The sequence below is a fragment of the Gopherus flavomarginatus genome, chromosome 7 (assembly GCF_025201925.1).
Source record: "Gopherus flavomarginatus isolate rGopFla2 chromosome 7, rGopFla2.mat.asm, whole genome shotgun sequence".
Classification (NCBI taxonomy): domain Eukaryota; kingdom Metazoa; phylum Chordata; order Testudines; family Testudinidae; genus Gopherus; species Gopherus flavomarginatus.
Window position 1 is genome coordinate 48281245 of NC_066623.1, and position 18195 is coordinate 48299439.

General features: G+C 55.8%; 1 protein-coding gene across 7 annotated transcripts in view; it reads right to left on the reverse strand.

Moving 5' to 3' along the window:
- Nucleotides 1-18195, reverse strand: part of NOS1AP (nitric oxide synthase 1 adaptor protein) — a 183971-nt gene that overhangs the window by 28365 nt on the left and 137411 nt on the right. For 5 of the 7 annotated variants that reach the window (XM_050963195.1, XM_050963193.1, XM_050963191.1 and 2 more), the window contains 3 exons: nucleotides 13247-13414; nucleotides 10747-10912; nucleotides 9229-9378 (listed from right to left, as the gene is read on the reverse strand). In XM_050963195.1, coding sequence (XP_050819152.1) covers nucleotides 9229-9378; nucleotides 10747-10912; nucleotides 13247-13414 — 484 coding nt within the window. Of the gene's footprint in view, nucleotides 1-6476; nucleotides 9379-10746; nucleotides 10913-13246; nucleotides 13415-18195 lie in introns of those variants that run through there. The other 2 variants (XM_050963192.1, XM_050963196.1) reach the window with 2 other exon arrangements.

Genomic DNA, 18195 nt, shown 5'->3' on the forward strand with positions numbered 1-18195 from the left:
GGGTCAGATGGGGCCTGTTCTCTATTGTTCTAGACACCAACCAGCTGCTGCATAAGACAGAACAGTTGTGGCCCTGGCTGAACAGTGATAATGAGCAGCTTGGCAGGCCCCCAGCACTGACTGGGGAGCTCTGCTGGGGTGATGGCCAACATCTTGGCCAGCCCCGCCCCGCCCGCCCCAGAGACTAAATGGTACAGAGCTACAGACCCCAAGGCCAGAAGGGACCGTCATGATCTTCTGGTCCGACCTCCTGTAGGTCACAGGCCAGAGACTGGCCCACAATAATTCCTAGAGAAGATCTGTTAGAAAAATACCCAGTCTTGATTTAAAAATGGTCCGGGATGGAGAATCCCAGTAAGTTGTTCCAGTGGTTAATGACTCTCACTGTTCAAAATTTACACCTGATTCCCAGTCTGAATTTATCTAGTTTCAGCTTCCAGCCATTTGGTCATGTTGGATGTTCCTCTGCCAGACTGAAGAGCCCATTAACAAACATTTGTACCCCATGTTGATACTTATAGACAGTGAAAAAGTCACCCCTTAAGCTAAATAGATTGAGCTCCTTCAGTTTATCACTATAAAGCAGGTTTTCTAATCCTTCAGTCAGTCTTGTGGCTCTTCTCTGAACCCTTTTCAACTTATCAACTTCCTTCATGAACTGTGGACACCAGACCTGGACACAGTATTCCAGCAGAGGTCGCAGCAGCGCCAGATAGAGCGGTACAATAATCTCTCTACTCATACTCAAGATTCCCATTTCTGCCTCCCAGGATCACCTTAGTCATTTTGGCCATAGCATTGCACTGGGAGCTCATGTGCAGCTGATTATCCACCCTGACTCCCAAGTCTTTTTCAGAGTCCCTACTTCCCAGGGTAGAGTCCCTCAGCCTGTAAGTATGGCCTACATGCTTTGATCCCGGATGTACACATTTAGCTACATTAAAATGCATATTGTTTGCTTGCACCCAGGTTACAAAGTGATCCATATTACTCCGTACCAGTGATCTGTCCTCTTCACTATTTACCATCCCACCCCTCCCAATTTTTGTTCCATCTGCAAACTTTATCAGTGATCAGGGCCAGCTCTAGCCATTTCGCCGCCCCAAGCACGGCGGCACACCGTGGGGGGGGATGTGCCGCTCGCCAGTCCCGCGGCTCCAGTAGATCTCCCGCAGGTGTCCCTGCAGAGGGTCCGCTGGTCCCGCGGCTCCAGTGGACCTCCCGCAGGCGTGCCTGCAGATGCTCCACCGGAGCCGCGGGACCAGCGGACTCTCCGCAGGGACGCCTGTGGGAGGTCCACCGGAGCCACGGGACCAGCGGACCCTCCGCAGGCACACCTGCGGGAGGTCCACCGGAGCTGCCTGCCGCCTTCCCGGCAACCGGCAGAGCGCCCCCCCGTGGCATGCCGCTCCAAGCACGTGCTTGGCGCGCTGGGGCCTGGAGCCGGCCCTGTCAGTGATGATTTTATGTTTGCTTTGAGGTCACTAATGAAAATGTTGAACAGTGTAGGGCCAAGAACTGATTCCTGCAGGATACCACTAGAAACACTCCGATCAGTGATGATTCCGTTTGTTACATTTTGAGACCCATCAGTTAGCCAGTGTTTAATCCACTTAAAGCGTGACACGTTCATTTTATATCTTTGTAGTTTTTTAACCACAATTTTGTGCAATTTGTTCCAAGACACATCACAGGAGTCTAAATCTCTTACATCAACATTATTACCTTCATCAATCAGATCTGTCATCTAATCCAAGAATGATAAAGCTAGTTTGACATCATCTATTTTCCATAAACCCATGTTGACTGGCATTAATTAAATGACCCTCTGTTTTTAATTGAGTCCCATATCAATAATTCCATTATCTTACCCAAGGTCTGTGTCAGACTGACAGACTTATAATGACCTGGGTCACTCCATTTACCCCTTTTAAATATGGCACAACATTAGACTTTCTTAAGCAGCTGCAACTCCCTAGCTGGGGCTCTGGCAGGCTCCTAGCCTCTGTAATGGGGATGTGTGGGTCACTGCACTGAAGGGTGAGAGCACAAGCACCAGCCTGCACAAGGGTCAGCACGGAGCCCTGTGTGCTGTCTTAATATAATATATATATGGAAATATACCTATCTCACAGAGCTGGAAGGGACCCTGAAACAGGGCTAGCTCCAGGGTTTTTGCCGCCCCAAGGGGCAAAAAAAAAAAAAAGAAGAAAAAAAAAGAAGCTGTGATTGCAACTGATGTCTGCTCCACTGCCTTCTTTGGTGGCAGGTCCTTTCCTATGAAAGGGACTTGCTGCTGAAGAGCCTGATGTGCTGCCCCAAGCACCTGCTTGCTGAGCTGGTGCCTGAAGCTGGCCCTGACCTCAAAAGTCACTGAGTCTGCCCCCCGGCCTTCACTAGCAGGACCATGTACTGATTTTGCCCAAGGTCCCTACAGGACTGAACTTACAAGCCTGGGTTCAGCAGGTCAATGCTCAAACCACCAAGCTATCCCTCCCCCTCTGTGGGACTCTGCCTGGCCTGATGGGGCAGTGCCAGTGCAGAGTGGTACTCACAGCAAGCTATATTGAACCCAGCTCTCTCTCAGCAAAGATGAGGACATCATGTGGGGATGCTGCCCGCCCTCCCCACACCATGCTCGCATGCTGTCTCTTGCCCCTCCCAAACAGGTTAGTGCCTGGTCAGCAGACTGGGCTCTTCATATCACCAGTGGCTGAAGGCACTGGGTCAAGCCTGCTCTCTGCAGTGTCTGCTGGGAGACGTGCCTTTTGCTTTTCACTGGGGATATGTTTCACTGCCTGGAAAGCATAGGGGCTGGAACTAGGGGTGCTACCATGCCCCCTGGCTTAAAGTGGTTTCCATCAGATACAGGGTTTACAGTTTGGTTCAACAGCTCTCAGCACCCCCATTACACACATTGCTCCAGCCCCCTCTGGAAAGCTCCGTTCCCAAGTGGGATGGCTGGGGTTTAACTGGTTTCCCTGCTTTGGGCCCCAAAGTTTGGGAGGTGGAAGGAGTGATCCAGAGACAGAGAGAGAAAGAAGAGACGACAGAAAGCCTTGAGAAATAGAAAGATTTATTTAGCAAAAGCCAATAGACAAACACCATCCAGGGGTTAAGTGCACTTACATTGACAGACTGCCTTCCCAGATTGATTGAATACACAGTTAGTGACACACAGTTGTAGGAAAGGTAAGGACAAAAAATAGATCTCTCTCTATCCCCAGCCAAGACCCACCACCACAGTGTGAGGCTGGAGAGGAGGTTCCTGGGCAGCATGGAGTTGGGAGAAGGAGAATTTACAGCTGTACAGTTCCAGGGCTCAGGGCACAGCAAAAGTCTGGAAAGAGTTGCAGCCCAGCTCTGGGATGCCTGTGAAAGGCATGCTGGGGCGTTCCAGCAATGTTCCTTCACATTGCTTCACGCTACTGGCTACTGGCCTTTCAAAGGTGGCCCCCAAGAGAAGGGGCTGCTCTCACAACCAGCAGCAGCCACCTTGTCCCTACCCCTATCCTGAGCGGGAGCAGACCAGAGTGATGAGAAAACGGTAAGTTGGAAGCAGGCCAAGTGAGTCAGCTGCCTGCCTGCCTGAAGGCACCTAGTCCCTGAGGGGGTGCCCCAGTGCCATGACTCCCAAGAGAGACTCCCGGGGCACGGGTCTCTCACCAGACCCCTGCTCCCTCTGGGTCAGCTGTTCCCACTCCTACCTGTGCTGTGCAGAGCAGGTCTGGGGCAAGGGGAGGAGAGGGGAACAGGACTGGTCCTGCCACAAGCAACAGGGAGGGTGAGAGCCTCACAATAATGTCCTTCCTTCCTTCCTTCCTTCCTCCCCTGCCCTGCTCTCTGCCCCTCCCTCATGTGTCAGCCAGCCAGACCCTGACTCCTGCCTATTGCATCTGGCCATGCCGCTCATTCTCCCACGTCCCCCCTCCCCCCACATGCCAAGTCCCCTCTCCAGCACCTCCAAAGATCCTAGGGAGTCCCCTCAGCCCACACCCCCTGCTGCCATCCTTACCCTTATCCCCCTGCATTCTCATCTCTCTCTTCTTCCCTTTCCCTGCTGCATCCTGCCTCCCATCCTATCTCCTACCCCTGCATCAGGCCTAGACAGGCTGCTGATGTCCCCATCCCTTCCCACCTGAAATGCTGCCTGGTCAACCTCCCACCCCCTCTGCCAATGCTCACCTGCCCTTCCAGGCCTGCAGGGGACAGGTGCAAGCTCACCTCACCCATCAGGCCAGATCAGCCTCTTGCCCAGCAGCCCACAGCCCAGCTGAGCTCTGAGTGGGACCACACCAGGCATTGCAGCTCCCTTGTCCCTCACAAGCCCGTCTGGCCAGGAGGCCCTCCTCCCCACTGCCCTGCCTGTCTGAATGACAGCATCTGGCCCAATCCCAGCCCGGTGAGAGGAGGGGACATTGGTGAGGAGCAGTGGGAGCAGAGGGGGAAGAGAGAGGAAGAATCCGTTCCCCAGCCCCCATGTCCTCAGGGGAGCAGAGGGAATGTCAGTGCCTGTCTTGATTCCTGGTCCTGGTGCAGCAACCAACAGCCTCAGGAACAGACAGGGAGAGCCGCAGGCCCCATAGGAGTGACAAGCCTGGAGGGATGTCTCAGGCAGATGTCACCTTCCAGGCTGGGGCCCCAGGGCAGCCATCCTGCTGTGGGCACTCTGGCGGGACATCACTGGAACATGCTGTTGGTCAGCAGGGTCCCAGCCCTGATTGGTGGAGACAGTGGTATGATATAACAGCTTTCCACCAGGCTGCAGGAGGGGAGGAGGTGGGGAACAGCTCCACCACACATGTAGGGCTTTGTCAATAGGGTCTGTCAACCTGGCCCTAGCCTGGTCTGTCTCTTTAATGGCATCCTCCCTGGAGCTCTGGCTGGTTTCCTCCTGCATTAGGTTAGCTCAAACACTGAGCCTCCCAGCGTGTGATATGAAGCAAGGGGGCAGCTCACACCACTGGGCATGGCAGCAGTGGGAGTGCAAGGGCACGACTGGAATTTCATGACCATCTGGATCTTATTTGGGCCCCTCAACGCCCCAACAGAGTTCAATCACCTGCATGTTCAAGTCATCATTCAAAATCAAAGTAATGCACAGATACTGGGTAAACAAAAGCCAACCCCTAATTATTGTAATCAGGAAACTGGTTTTCAAAACACTCCCTCCAGCAAGTGAGCATTCCAAAAACCTCAGGGCCACGTTCTCAAAGGTTATTCCAAACTGCCGTCACAGTAGCTAAGAGCACATTTATTTGCATGCACACAAACTTCAATTGCTTGCAAGTGTATCCCCTTTCAAGTGAAAAAAACTGCACTTGCAATGGCATCATTTTGCATAAACAAAAATCCACATTTGCAAGTGCATTTGTGTGCACAAACAGAGTTGTCAGCTCTCACAATCTGAGTTGTAATGCTCAGCTCCTAGAAGCATGTGATGGAGCGAGAACCTGAGTTTTCCTTTACAAAAAAAAGCAAGTTTCTAGCTCTCGCAGTTGTGGAGAGAAGCCCGAAAACAGGATCCGGATCCAAGTGCCCCCTAAAGGCTCAGAAATCAGAAAGCAAAGAAAAAGAGCCCCTGGTATTTTTGAAAGCCAATCTCATGGTCTCTGGAGCCTGCCTCCTGAGTTCTGAACGCAGGCAGCTGACCAGACTGCAGAAGCCTGCATGATTTATCACAGATTTTCACTGAGCACTTGGAAGCAGAATCTTTGGAGATTTTGGCCCCATCTGTCCTGGTGGTGATACGAGTCTAAAAAGCCAGTTAGATCTACTCCAATGGAGCCAGAACCACCCTCAGGAAGCCTCATCATGACTGGTGCCTTTCCTTAGGTCCTGGCTTCCACCTCTCAGTGCAGGTCCCACTGCTGGCTATAAGACACAGCATGTGTTGGGCACAGAGATGGGAAGAATGGCCCTTAGCCGAAGGCCCCTCCAGCTAGCCAGTAGCTAGTGGGTGAGCTGATCGACAGTGTTATGGTGACGCGTCAGTCCCGGGAGCGGAGGGAAGTGCTCACAGCTGCCCTTGAGAGAGCTGTAAGTGAACCCGGAGTGCTGGGGACATGCTGTCCCGTGGCCTTGCCCTGGGATTGCAGGCTCTGGGTTTCGCACTGCACGCATGAGGTAAGTCAGACAGAACAAGCACAGCTGATGTGGATGTCAAGCCTGGGCTTTCTGCAGAGGCAGCCAGGAGAGGAGGCCCAGCAGGCAATGCCTGGGGCCTAGTGTGGGTGACACAAGGCAAAGTGGGGCCAGGAGGGGATGTAGCTTTCCTTCCCATCACTGTGCTGCTCTTGTGGAGCCCTGCTCTCCTGCTCTAGCCCATCTCTGCTCTGAGCCCGGAGAATCTTCCCAGCCAGTCTAGGGTTCCCGTCCTGTCTCCATTCCACTCCTCAAGCCCTGGCCTCACTACCCTACTCCACTGTTCCCTTCATGGCCAGCACTCCTGCACTCACTGCCCCTCCCCCCCGCTTTTCTGTGTCACTGCCACACGCCTGGAACCTACCAGCTACTGCCCCGTGAACTCACCCCTAACCCTCCTGCAGACAGACCCAGGTCCCCTGCTCACTGCGCTCTCCCTATTAGTGGCTCCAGAGAGAAGCTGCTCTCCAGCCAGCTCTGAACCCCGAAGGCTTGCAGAACTCCAGGGATGGTCAGGAGGCCCAGCGGGGAAGGTTGCACATGGCCCTGCCCTAGTGTCAGGGCTAATGGCATCACAGCGAATCGTCAGGGGAGAGCTGAGAACAGGCAGGGACTGAAGGTAGCTCCTAGCCCCAGAAAGGGGTCGGGGAAAGAGGAGGCGGTTAAACAATTTTAGATCAGTAAATACAGATCTGTGGGTAGGACATTGCTGGAGCCCCTCATCCAACCCATTTCCTTGCCTTTGGAGCCCTATTCTACCCTCTTTTGTCAATTTCCCATCTTTTCGGTCTGCCACCTCTTCAGGGCACAGCCAGTGCAACCACGATGCCCGATCCTGTCTGGGGCCCTGTGTGCTACAGCAAGACAATCCCTCCTAACAAACTCACTCCCGTCTGCCTTCTGAGATCGCCAATCTTTACTGAGTCACCTACAGGCACTTTCAGCCTTCGCGCCCTCCGAGCAAAGCCTTTTCCCTTGGAATCTGCTCTGCCCCTCCAAATGTTAACACAGCCCCATGGGGACAGCAAGCAGCAAGGTCCAGCAGCACAGCCTTCTCCGCAGCCTGGAGAACTTACCAGACAGCTTGAGAGCAAACAGGAGGAAGTGGCGCCTACCTGTTAGGGAGTCAGAGCAGCCAATCTGACAAAAATGTGAAGCAAAAGCCCTGGGACTTTGCCCCGCTAGGAGAGTGGGGGGTACACGCTACTGAAGAGTTCGGCTGTCTGAACTTGTGGAATTTCCTGACTTCATCATTGCATTAACATCAGCTTTGGCATTTCATTTCCCTGGATTTACTTAAGGAAAAAGAAAATATGAAGAGGCCAGTGCTGCTGCCACCCTGCTCTCGCTGCACACCCCTAGGGAGCTGGGGACAAGGAAAGAGCGTTCTGGCAGATGACACAATACTGAGGTTAGCCAAGACTAGGAAGGCCAGCAAGCCCTAGCTGAACGAGGAGAATGGCTGGAGTAACAGCAGGGGAAAGTGTCTCGACAAGCGCATGGTAGTGCCTGATCTGTGATTCCTTCACACCGGGGGGCTGAAATGGACCTGAATGGCTCAGGTTCGACCCGGGCATGACTGGAACAGTGAGTGTGCCAGCTCGTCACTCAGCAGTGTGCAGAACAGCTGCGCAAGACTGGGCTGGAGACCAACTCCAAAACTGATGCCATGAAGAGCAAGGCTGGCACCTGCCTGGGAGACTTGGGTTCAGTTCCCTGTGCTGCACTGACTTGGGCTTTGTGCCTCAGTGCCCATCTGTCCAGCGGGCAATAGCCCTGCCTGGCCTCCCAGGGGGGTGTGGGCATGAATACAGTGCCAGCTGGGAGGTACTCCGTTGCCACCAGCTGTGTGGGGAGTTCAGAGAGCTAGGATCTGTTATACAGGTATGGGGCATTCCCTGACTTGCAACAGGGAGGTCAGGTCTGGTTCCCCAGGAATCGAAGGAGGCTCAGAGGCAAGTGCCCACAATGCCAAGAGGCTCCAACTGAGGATGGGGAGTTTCAAGGACTGGGTGGCCTCTCACTGAAATCTATAGCTCGACTCCACTGGGAGCAGAATTACCTGTACGCTGAGCTCCTGTAACCATCCCCCTGACTCTGCTCTGTTTGGAGAGGGGATGAATAGGAGGGGACATGATAGGGCCATGTCAAAGAGTGAATGGGATAAGAACGCGGGTGGGAGCTGCGTCTCAGAGAGAACCAGGGGAGGTACACTGATGATGAAAGGCAATGAATCTAATGCTGATCAAGGGAAATTTTTCATTTTTACCCAGAATGGATAATGAGCCAGTGGAACTCCTTGCTACAGGATGTTATGGGGCCAAGAGCTTGGTAGGATTCAGAAAAGGGTTATAGATTTTATGGCTAATGAAAGTATCCCCAGTTCCATTACAGAGGACAAAGCCGTGCCACGGACATACAGCCACACATCGCTGGCCATAGCCTATGGAGTCTGGTCAGAGCAGAAGCTGTGAGAGGCTGGCAGAGCCTTGGGGCAGCGAGGTGAGAGGCTTGCGGATGTGACTGCACATTGAAGGAGGGCATGTGTCTGTGCCTACTCCTGTGTGCTCTGTGGCTGTGCTGGGTGGGTGCTCAATCTCCTCTCTCTCTCTCTCACAGCAAGGCCAGGGCATGCCCTTACAGCCCTGAGAGCCTGCTGGGATGGTGTGGGCTGCAGGAAGCACAGCCCTGGCTTTGTCCTGCCACAGGGGCGGAGAGGGAGCTTTTACTGCCTACCCAGGCCTAAAGCACTGAACTGAGCCCTGGCCTCCAGCAGCTGCTTCCCTCCCCAGGACTATCTCCTCCCTGTCTCGGTCTGGAGACAGCCACCCTCCTACACAGCGATCTCATCATCCAGGCTGTCCCCCGGGCCCTGCATGTGCCGCACGTTGAGCAGACGCGGTGGCTCCTCTTGGGCCCACGAGTCGCGCTCCTCGCTCTCGTCCGTGTTGGACTCGTACTCCGAGGCAATGCCCGACTCGCGGAACTTGATAAGCTCCAGGCTGCCCAGGAGCGGCTCCGATGGTGACACAGCGCCTGGGGGGAAGCGGAAGTATTCCAGCTTCACCAAGCAGTCACTCCTACCTATGGGGCTGCCCAGGGCATGGGCAGAGTCAGGGCCAGGGCCCAGCAGCGGTAGGTGGAGGTCCTCAGGCTTCGGGGTGGTGGGGTCACACAGCACTGGCAGGGCATTGCAGCGGTAGGTGATCTCCAGCAGACTGTCCTGGGAGCCTACTGGAAAAGAAGAGGGCAGTCGGAGCAGGCCTAGCCTAGAGCATCACTGACCCCCCACACAGGCCGGCAGACAGCCACCAGGCACACAGGCCTGCTCTAGATCTCAACCCCTGGCCAAGAGCCCCATCGCCCACCCCGATCATGGTGCTTTTCACATGGGGAGCTGAAGCCGATGGAGAGTGGAGGGGTAGGTGGGGATCTAGCTGAAAGAACAGTAACAAAGAAAAGCATGGACAGCCCCCAAAGATACCCCTTCCCAGCCCCCACACCCACCATGCACACATACCCTGCACCCCCAACATGTGTACACGGCCCTGCCCAATAACACTCAGCCCCCGCACGCCCGCCACACACAAACACCCTCGCACACCCCCATCATGTGCACACGGCCCTGCTCCAGTAACACCCAGCCCCCACACACCCATCACACACAAACATCCTCGCACACCCCCATCATGTGCGCACGGCCCTGCTCCAATAACTCCCAGTCTCTGCACTCCCACCATGCACAATCAGCCCCTGCACTGCTAACTTGTGCACATGGCCCTGTCTGAATAACACCCAGCCTCCGCACTCCCATCATGCACAATTACTTCCAGCACTGCTAACGTGCACATGGCCCTGTCCCAATAACACCCAGCCCCTGCACTCCCACCATACACAATCAATCCTTGCACTGCTAACTTGTGCACACAGCCCTGTCTCAATAACACCCAGCCTCTGCACTCCCACCATGCACAATCAGTTCCTGCACTGCTAACTTGTGCACATGGATCTGTCCCAATAACACCCAGCCTCTGCGCCCACGTGCACACACAGCTGCCCTTGCAGAGCTGAGGGAAGTACACGCAGGGAGTCTCCCTGCAGGGTGTCCATTATAAATTCTCTCTCCCTGGGCATCCTGGTGCTGGGACCAGGAGACATGGGGCATCTCTTGTATGCCACAAACCCTGGGGTGCAAAGGGGTGGGGCTGTCTCGACACTGTGGGTCTCACCTCCTACCCCACAAGGAGATGTAGTCACTGCAGGCCTGAGTCAAGTAGTGAGTTGGGGCACTGACCCCTGGGAACCGGGCTGAGATGTGTGCATGGCATGCCCACCCTGGCCATGGGCTGTGCTCAGCCTGGGTTGCTGGGCATGGCTCTGTGGCGATCCCTCCCACTGGCGTTCATGGGAATCCCCTCTCCAGGGAGTGCTGGGGCCCATGGCACGGGCACACCACCAGACTGGGGGAGAATGGGAAGGGATGGGGAGTTCCTTGTGCCCTGGTGGATCAGCACAGGGCCCAGCAGCAAGCACCTCCATGCTGTGCTCCTGGATCCCTGTGCTGGCGGGGGGCGGCAGCAAGGCTGGGGAATGAACTCTTACTGGTGTTGCTTCCTGACAGCTTCAGCTCCAGCTCCTGCACCTGCCTGACCAGCAGCGAGATGTGCTGGAGCATGTCCTTGTTCTGCAGCAAGAGCTGGTGCACGCGTGCCTGGGCCTCCAGCCGAGCTGCTGCCTCTGCAGCCAGCTGGTCTTTCAGCAAGTGAACCTGCCGGACAGACACGGAGACACTGTGAGTGGGTGCGTGCCAGGCCAGGCTGCCTGCCCCGAGCCAGGGGTCCAAGCCCGGAGCTCCAGCCTGCTGCTAGAGTGAGATTCACGCACCCCATCCACTGCCCCAGCCTGCAGTGTCTCCAGTCAGATGTCCATTCCCTTAGCCACCTGTTTTCTCAGCCAGACACAGCGGTGGCTGTCTGCAGAGCGGGAGCTCAGGCTCAGCCCAGAGAGATTCTCCCCTGGGAGCCATCCCCAGTGATGGGAGCTGCTGCCCTGGGCTGGGGACATTGCCAGCTGCTCTGCTCTGGGGCAGTGAGAAGGAGGGAGAGATTTATAGTGGTCTGTGGAAGTCCTGGACCCACAAAGCCCTTCCAGACTTTGCCCAGAGTGCTGCTAAATCCATCCCCCATTCCAGTTCCACATGAACCCAGCGGCCACAGGGCAGCATGGGACAGGGGGCATGCTAGCATCTCTCCCCCATCCACACTGCATCCAGTATGGAGCCCCTTCTTCACACTAGGGTGCCCAGCCATGGGGCCGATCTGTCTGGCCCAAGCAGAGAGACACTCCCACAGAGGCTGTGCTGAGACTGGGCAGGGGAGGCAGGAGCACTGGTACCTGCTAGCAGTGATGGAATTGCAGTTCAAAGCTGCAGGCGCCAAGGCTTACTGTCAGGAGCTGGAAGTTCCCAGTGGGGCAGCTGCCAGTCCCCACATAAAGGGGCAGCCCCGTGGTTTTCAAAGGCAGTTCTGCTGCGTAGGTGAGGGCCAGGCTAGCTCATCTTGAGACAACTCTCCCTGGAACGCTAACCATGGCTCCCTGGAGCCTCCAGTGAAACAAGGGTCTCTGGGTATGTCCACACCGCAGTTAGGCACCAGCCCAAGTGTGGCTGGCCCCTGCCAGCTGACTGGGGCACGATGCAGGGCTGTTAAATTTGCAGTGTAGATGCTGGGCTCTTGCATCCTCTCACCTCACAGTGTCCTAGAGCCCAGACTCCAGCCCAAGCCCAAAGCTTACACTGCAAACAGCCCCTTAGCCTGCCCCTGCAACCCATGTCATCTGGCATGGGCCGGCTACGGGTTTTTAACTGCAGTGTAGACAGACCCATTGAGATCTGAGGCCTGGAGCTGATTTCCCCCCCGCAGCAGTGTGCCCTGACTTCTAGGTCCACAGTTGACCCCAAGCATCAGAGAATGTGGGTCCCTGCTCCAGAAGAGCTCTGCCTAGCCCAGCTCAGGCCACGGCAGTCTGGACAATTCCTCGCTGCATTTACATTCCTGCTGAGCTGCGCAGCTCTGCATGAGGGTTGTAGCCAGGACCCTGTTCCCAGCTCAAGCGACAAGGGCAGTTAATACCCAGGATATTTCACTGGCCCACACACCACACAGAGCAAACAAGCCCTCAGCGCTTGTCAGGTGTGAGACCTAGACAGTAGGATCAGTGCACTCTGCACACATTAGCCAGCCCCTGACTGTCAGTCCTAGTAGGCTGGCCAGGCCGAGCTAGGCTTTGTGCCCCTCTGGCCCCTGGGATGTAACATCCCATCCTGTGCCTCCACACAGTGGGGCCAACAGTGCCGGGAGCTGTTGGTGCTGCCTGCCCCTGCCCATAGCACAGGGGATTGGCTTGCACTGCAGTGAGGTTCCTGGAACGCTATGGGTGAGTCACTGCAAGGGCAGCTGGGCCGGGGGCAGGGCATGTGGCTTCGGGAAGGATGTCTGTGGGTTCCCCGATGCCCCGGCACAGTGCATATGGGGGGAAGCTCTACTCCTTCCTTCAGTCTCACAGCTCTTGCCGTCTCCCTGACTTCTCTTCCGAGCTGCCTCCCTTCAAACTGACCGGTCCTCTGGCCCAACTGGATCTGCCAGGTCCTCTCCCTCCCTCCGGGCTGTCCCTGATGAATTCCCTTCTCCAACTCGGGGTGACCTCAGGCTCTCTCCTCCTGTGATACCCGACTCCCACCCCTCAACTGTGGCTAAGATCAGACCTATCCCCTTGTCCAAGCCCACCCGTATCACCATAACCCAACGGCCACTTGTCCCTGTAGCCATTCAGAACATAGCTACCTTCCCTTCACCTCTGCGCGGTTTCAGACCCCTCCTCTGCCTGCTCCTCCCTTCCTGCATCAAGGCCGAGATCCTTGGCTGTGCCTCCAGGGCTCTGCCACTTCTGGCTTATCCACCCATGTCCATTTTCACCCCACCCTTCCCAGCACACCAACCTCTTACACAAACCCCTCCAAATGGCCCCCTGTGCATGCGCTGCTGCCTGCACAGCCCTGGTTGGCCTCGGCACGCCGGGGCTCTAACAACCACACTGGCAGCACCTGGGCCACGGCCACTTGTGTCTGTTGCGTCTGTTGCTTCAGAAGCTGCTGGAGAAGCTGCATTTGGTGATGAGCGGAAAGAGGGGTCCCCGGGTCCGGCAGCTGGGAGGAGGAGGGGAGCAGCAGCCTGGGCGATGCAGTCAGGATACTCTCAGGATGGAGGGAGCCCTGGGAAATATAGAGAAAAGCAAAGCCTGATCCACTCTGCGTGCTGCCCCTCAGCATGCCACAGCCACTCCAATAACGCGCTCCTGGCCGAGTTGAGACCCCTGCGGCCAGGCTGGTCAGTGCCTCATTCCCTGTACTCCCCCAGCCCCGTCTGTCTGTACCCATCTGTTTCTCTTGGCTGACCCTTTGATTGTCAGCTCTCTGGGCCAGGGACTGTAGCCCAGACCTGCACAGGTATACAGTGCCTAACTCCCACATCAGTGCACACCAGCGAGACCTGCTGTGTGCGAGAACAGCGTTAATAGCTACTCACAGCACTGACCCTTAGCAGTCTAACCTGGCCAGCACAGCATAGGGAGGAGGTGACCAGCCCTCTGTGGAGAAAGAAGTGGTTCAGGACTATTTAGAAAAGCTGGATGAGCACAAGTCCATGAGGCCAGATGCGCTACATCCGAGGGTGCTAAAGGAGTTGGCGGATGTGATTGTAGAGCCATTGGCCATTATCTTTGAAAACTCATGGCGATCGGGGGAGGTCTCAGATGACTGGAAAAAGGCTAATGTAGCACACATCTTTTAAAAAGGGAAGGAGGAGAATCTGGGAAACTTCAGGCCAGTCAGCCTCAGCTCAGTCCCTGGAAAAATCCTGGAGCAGGTCCTCAAGGAATCAATTCTGAAGCATGTAGAGGAGAGGAAAGTGATCAGGAACAGTCAGCATGGATTCACCAAGGGCAAGTCATGCCTGACTAACATAATTGCCTTCTATGAGGAGATAACTGGCTCTGTGGATGAGGGGAAAGCAGTGGACGTGTTAGTCCTTGACTTTAGCAAAGCTTTTGATATGGTCTCCCACAGTATTCTTGCCAGCAAGTTAAAGAAGTATAGGCTGGATGAATGGACTGTAAGGTGGATAGAAAGCTGGCTAGATCGTCGGGCTCAACGGGTAGTGGTCAATGGCTCCATGTCTAGTTGGCAGCCGGTATCACACTACAAGAAGGATGTGGAAAAACTGGAAAGAGTCCAGCGGAGGGCAACAGAAATGATTAGGCGGCTGGAGCACGTGACTTATGAGTAGAGGCAGAGGGAACTGGGATCGTTTAGTCTGCAGAAGAGAAGAATGAGGGGGGATTTGATAGCTGCTTTCAACTACATGAAGGGATTCCAGAGAGGATGGATCTAGACTGTTCTCAGTGGTACCAGATGATGGAACAAGGAGTAATGGTCTCAAGTTGCAGTGGGGAGGTTTAGGTTGGATATTAGGAAAAACTTTTTCACTAGGAGGGTGGTGAAGCACTGGAATGGGTTACCTAGGGAGGCAGTGGAATCTCCTTCCTTAGAGGTTTTTAAGGTCAGGCTTGACAAAGCCCTGGCTGGGATGATTTAGTTGGGAATTGGTCCTGCTTTGAGCAGGGGGTTGGACTAGATGACCTCCTGAGGTCCCTTCCATCCCTGATATTCTATGAATCTATGATTGTATGATTCAGTCACACAGCTCTGCAGTTCCAAAGCATCACACAGTTGTAGGCTAATGCGTTGGAGACAGAACAGCTGTAGGGAGCTTAGTCTCTAACCCATCACACCTCTGACTTCAGTGCAAGCTAGGAACCTAAGGAATTGACCTTCCTCGGCAGCAGCTCTGTCGTCCAGCTGGGCGCAGAGCAGCCCACTGGCCAGGCCAGCAGGAGACAGACACCCTGTAACAGACTGTGACACTTAGGTGCTTGCTCTCCCTGCTGTTGGGGCTAGCTCTGTGGCTCAGGCTGACTTTGTTCCAGCAGGTGCTCACAGCAGGATCCTTCTGCCCCTAGAACGGCCACTTGGCCCAGTGATCTGCCCTGAGCACGATGCTCTCAACCTGGGTCACCTGTGTGCAGAGCCAGCAGCCGCCAACACATGCTCCCAAGCCAGAGTCAGAAGGGCGGCCCCAGCCTCACTTAGAGTGGGTGGAGGTCAGAGATTTGCACCTTGGCTCACAGCCTTGCCCTAGCTGCCAGCAGCTGCCAGGGGTGGGGTTGCAGGAGGCAGCTCCCTGTGTGAGCCCTCCTCAGCAACCCATTTCTTTGCCTTCTGGCTTGTGAGCCCTTGGATTCCCTGGGTTGAGTTTTCTGACTTTCTTCTGCAGCCCAGGAGGCCAGACACTTCCTCTTCTCAACAAATGGAAGCTGAGACTGTCACATATTCATGGGCCTCCAGGAGCTGGGGCTTTACAAACACTCCAAATAGCGATAAAAGAGCAAGAGCTGGCACCACTGGCAAGACGCTCCCTGGGGGACTGGCTCCCAGACAGGCTCTTGGTGTCTCACGGTGATGTGTAATGCTGACACACTCAGTTGTTGGTGGACGGGATCAAACATAGCTCTTTTAGCCAAGGCTGTAGCTAGCTCATCACTCTCTAGCTCAGTGGTTCTCAACCAGGAGCACCCCTGGAGTACTCAGAGCTCTTCCAGGGGGTACATCAACCTATCTAGGCCAGTGTTCTCTATCTGGGGGTTGCGGGATGGGTTTAAGGGGTTCACAAGTGCAGGGCTGGAGTTAGGGGTGGACACCATGGCATAGAGGGCCCTGTAATGCTGTTATGTGGTTCAGCACCAGGCAGCAGGGCTCGGGCTCCTGGGGTACAGTAGTCTGGAAATGTTGAGAACCGCTGCTCTAACTGGCATAGGTGCCACAAGAGTGGGACAGAGTGACACACCACACAGGCCTGGATCACATAGGCAGCACCCTGGCTCTTCACACCAGCCACACAGAAGCTCACTCTGCTGGCTATGTGACATGCTAGATCGCACCATTCCTCTCTCCTCCAGCAGTTTGGGCAGCAGTGGGACTGCCCTGCCCTGCCCTGGGTGGAACAGATGGCCCCCAGCCTCACAGGAGCCATATGGGTCCTACCTCCCCTGACCCTGTGGCACCCCACTAATGACACAGGTGTCAAGCCTCAATGCACGTGGCCTTACCCACAAGAGGCTCGTTGCTGGGAGCACTGGTGCGAAGGGGTCCACAGCCTCTGGTGCATTGGGAGAGTGGTTCTAAGCAGCACAGTGCGGTGGTCGCAGGCTCCGTGTCCCTCCCTCCCCACCCAAGGGAAAGGGAGAGCCAGGAATGACAGGGGGCCACTGGCAGAGCCCAGCAGAGCTGCGTGCTCGTAAGCTGGGGATTCACATGGCGCTTTGCCTACCAGACAAACCACATAGCCAGCTGCGTGGCTACATCGGCGCCATGAGCACAGAGCCCATGCACCTGCACCCTGACTGTTCAGCTCTCACTCCCTGAGGGTGGCCATTCTAGGGGATGCAGGGCAGGCAGGAACGATGGGACCATCCCCTCTTCAGTACCTCTCTGTGTGCCAGAGCACTGCCAGCTGACAGGGAAGGACTTAGGCCCACTGGCTAGAGAAGGGGACTGGGAACCAGGACGTCTGGCTTCTATTCCCAGTACTGCTACCAACTTGTCATGTGAGCCACGGCCCGCTCCATGCCTCGGTTTCCCCACACTCCAGTGGGTACTCACGTACCTTGGATGGGGTTTGTGTGACTGAATTAGGGCATGCTTGTACAGCGCTGTGTGATCTATGACAAGAGGGACTAGGGGAGGGGAGAGGTTTGTCATCCTGGGGAGCCCCTGGTTCTCTGAACCTCCCTTGCAAGATGGTGTTCTGGCCAACTCTTCTCTCGCCTCACTCAGTCCTGATGTGCCCTGGACGAGGACCTGGCCTCCACTTTGGGTGGGACAAGTGTGCAGCACCACAGCCTAGGCGGATTAGCAGCATGGCTGCCGGCTCACAGGGATGGCTCTGGGATGCTCGGAGTCTCTACAGGGCGAGTGGAAAGCCAATGCCCTAGGCTGCACTGGGGACCCAACAGAGGGCTGGCTGTGGCCTGGTCTCTGAAGCACAAGCAGAACTCCTGGGTAAAGGGCAGCTCTGCTTTGCTGGCCTCTGACAATGCCCAAATATGCTGGGTTAATGCACCAGGTGATCCTGTCCTGCCAGCAGCTGTGCACTGCCTGCACGGGCTGTGTGGTCAGGCAGAGGGAGACGCAGCTCCACTCCTGCCACTTTCGCTGGGAAACTAACATTGCTCTGTTCCCAGGACATGCCACTGCCAACAGGAGTGAGGGGGCAACACAGGAACTAGTTTGTGTCTGGACCGCAGCAATGCGGGGCACAGGGGAGAGGTTCAGCGCTGGGAGCTCCAGGGGAGAATAGAATGAGGGGGAGCCAGTGACTATGAGCTTCTTTTATTGTCGGGGGGCTAACTGGGGGGAGGAGGGTTGGAGAGATGGGATCAAGGAGTGGCCACTGCCCCTAACAGTGAGTAATGGAGCATGACAGCTGGACTCTCATCCTGTGCTGCCCCTGCCCAGCACACCCTGCAGCAGGAGCTGAGCACTGCCACCCTCAGGGACCAGAGCTGGGTCTGCCATCTGCGGAGCCACAGCCTGTGTCCTCAGGGCTCAGCATCTCCCACAGCTTTCAGGGCTCTGTGCTGACTGGCAATGGGGAAAGGTGTGTGTTTGGGGCCTAGGTTTCCCCTCTCTTGGTGTGGGGCACACACACTAGCTCTTAAACTGGGAGTGCACAGAGGGGAGTGAATCTGGCCTCCTCCAGGGCCCCAGCAAAGGCAATTCGCCCTGGTCTGTGGGGCAGCTCATGGAAGAGGCATTTCCTATGTTGTGGGGTTTGGCAGAGTGGGGGGATGCCAGCTGCCGCCACAAGGACACGTGCTGTTGTACCAGCTTCAGGGTCACGCTGTGGCCCCCTCCATCTGATCACCCCACAGAGCTGC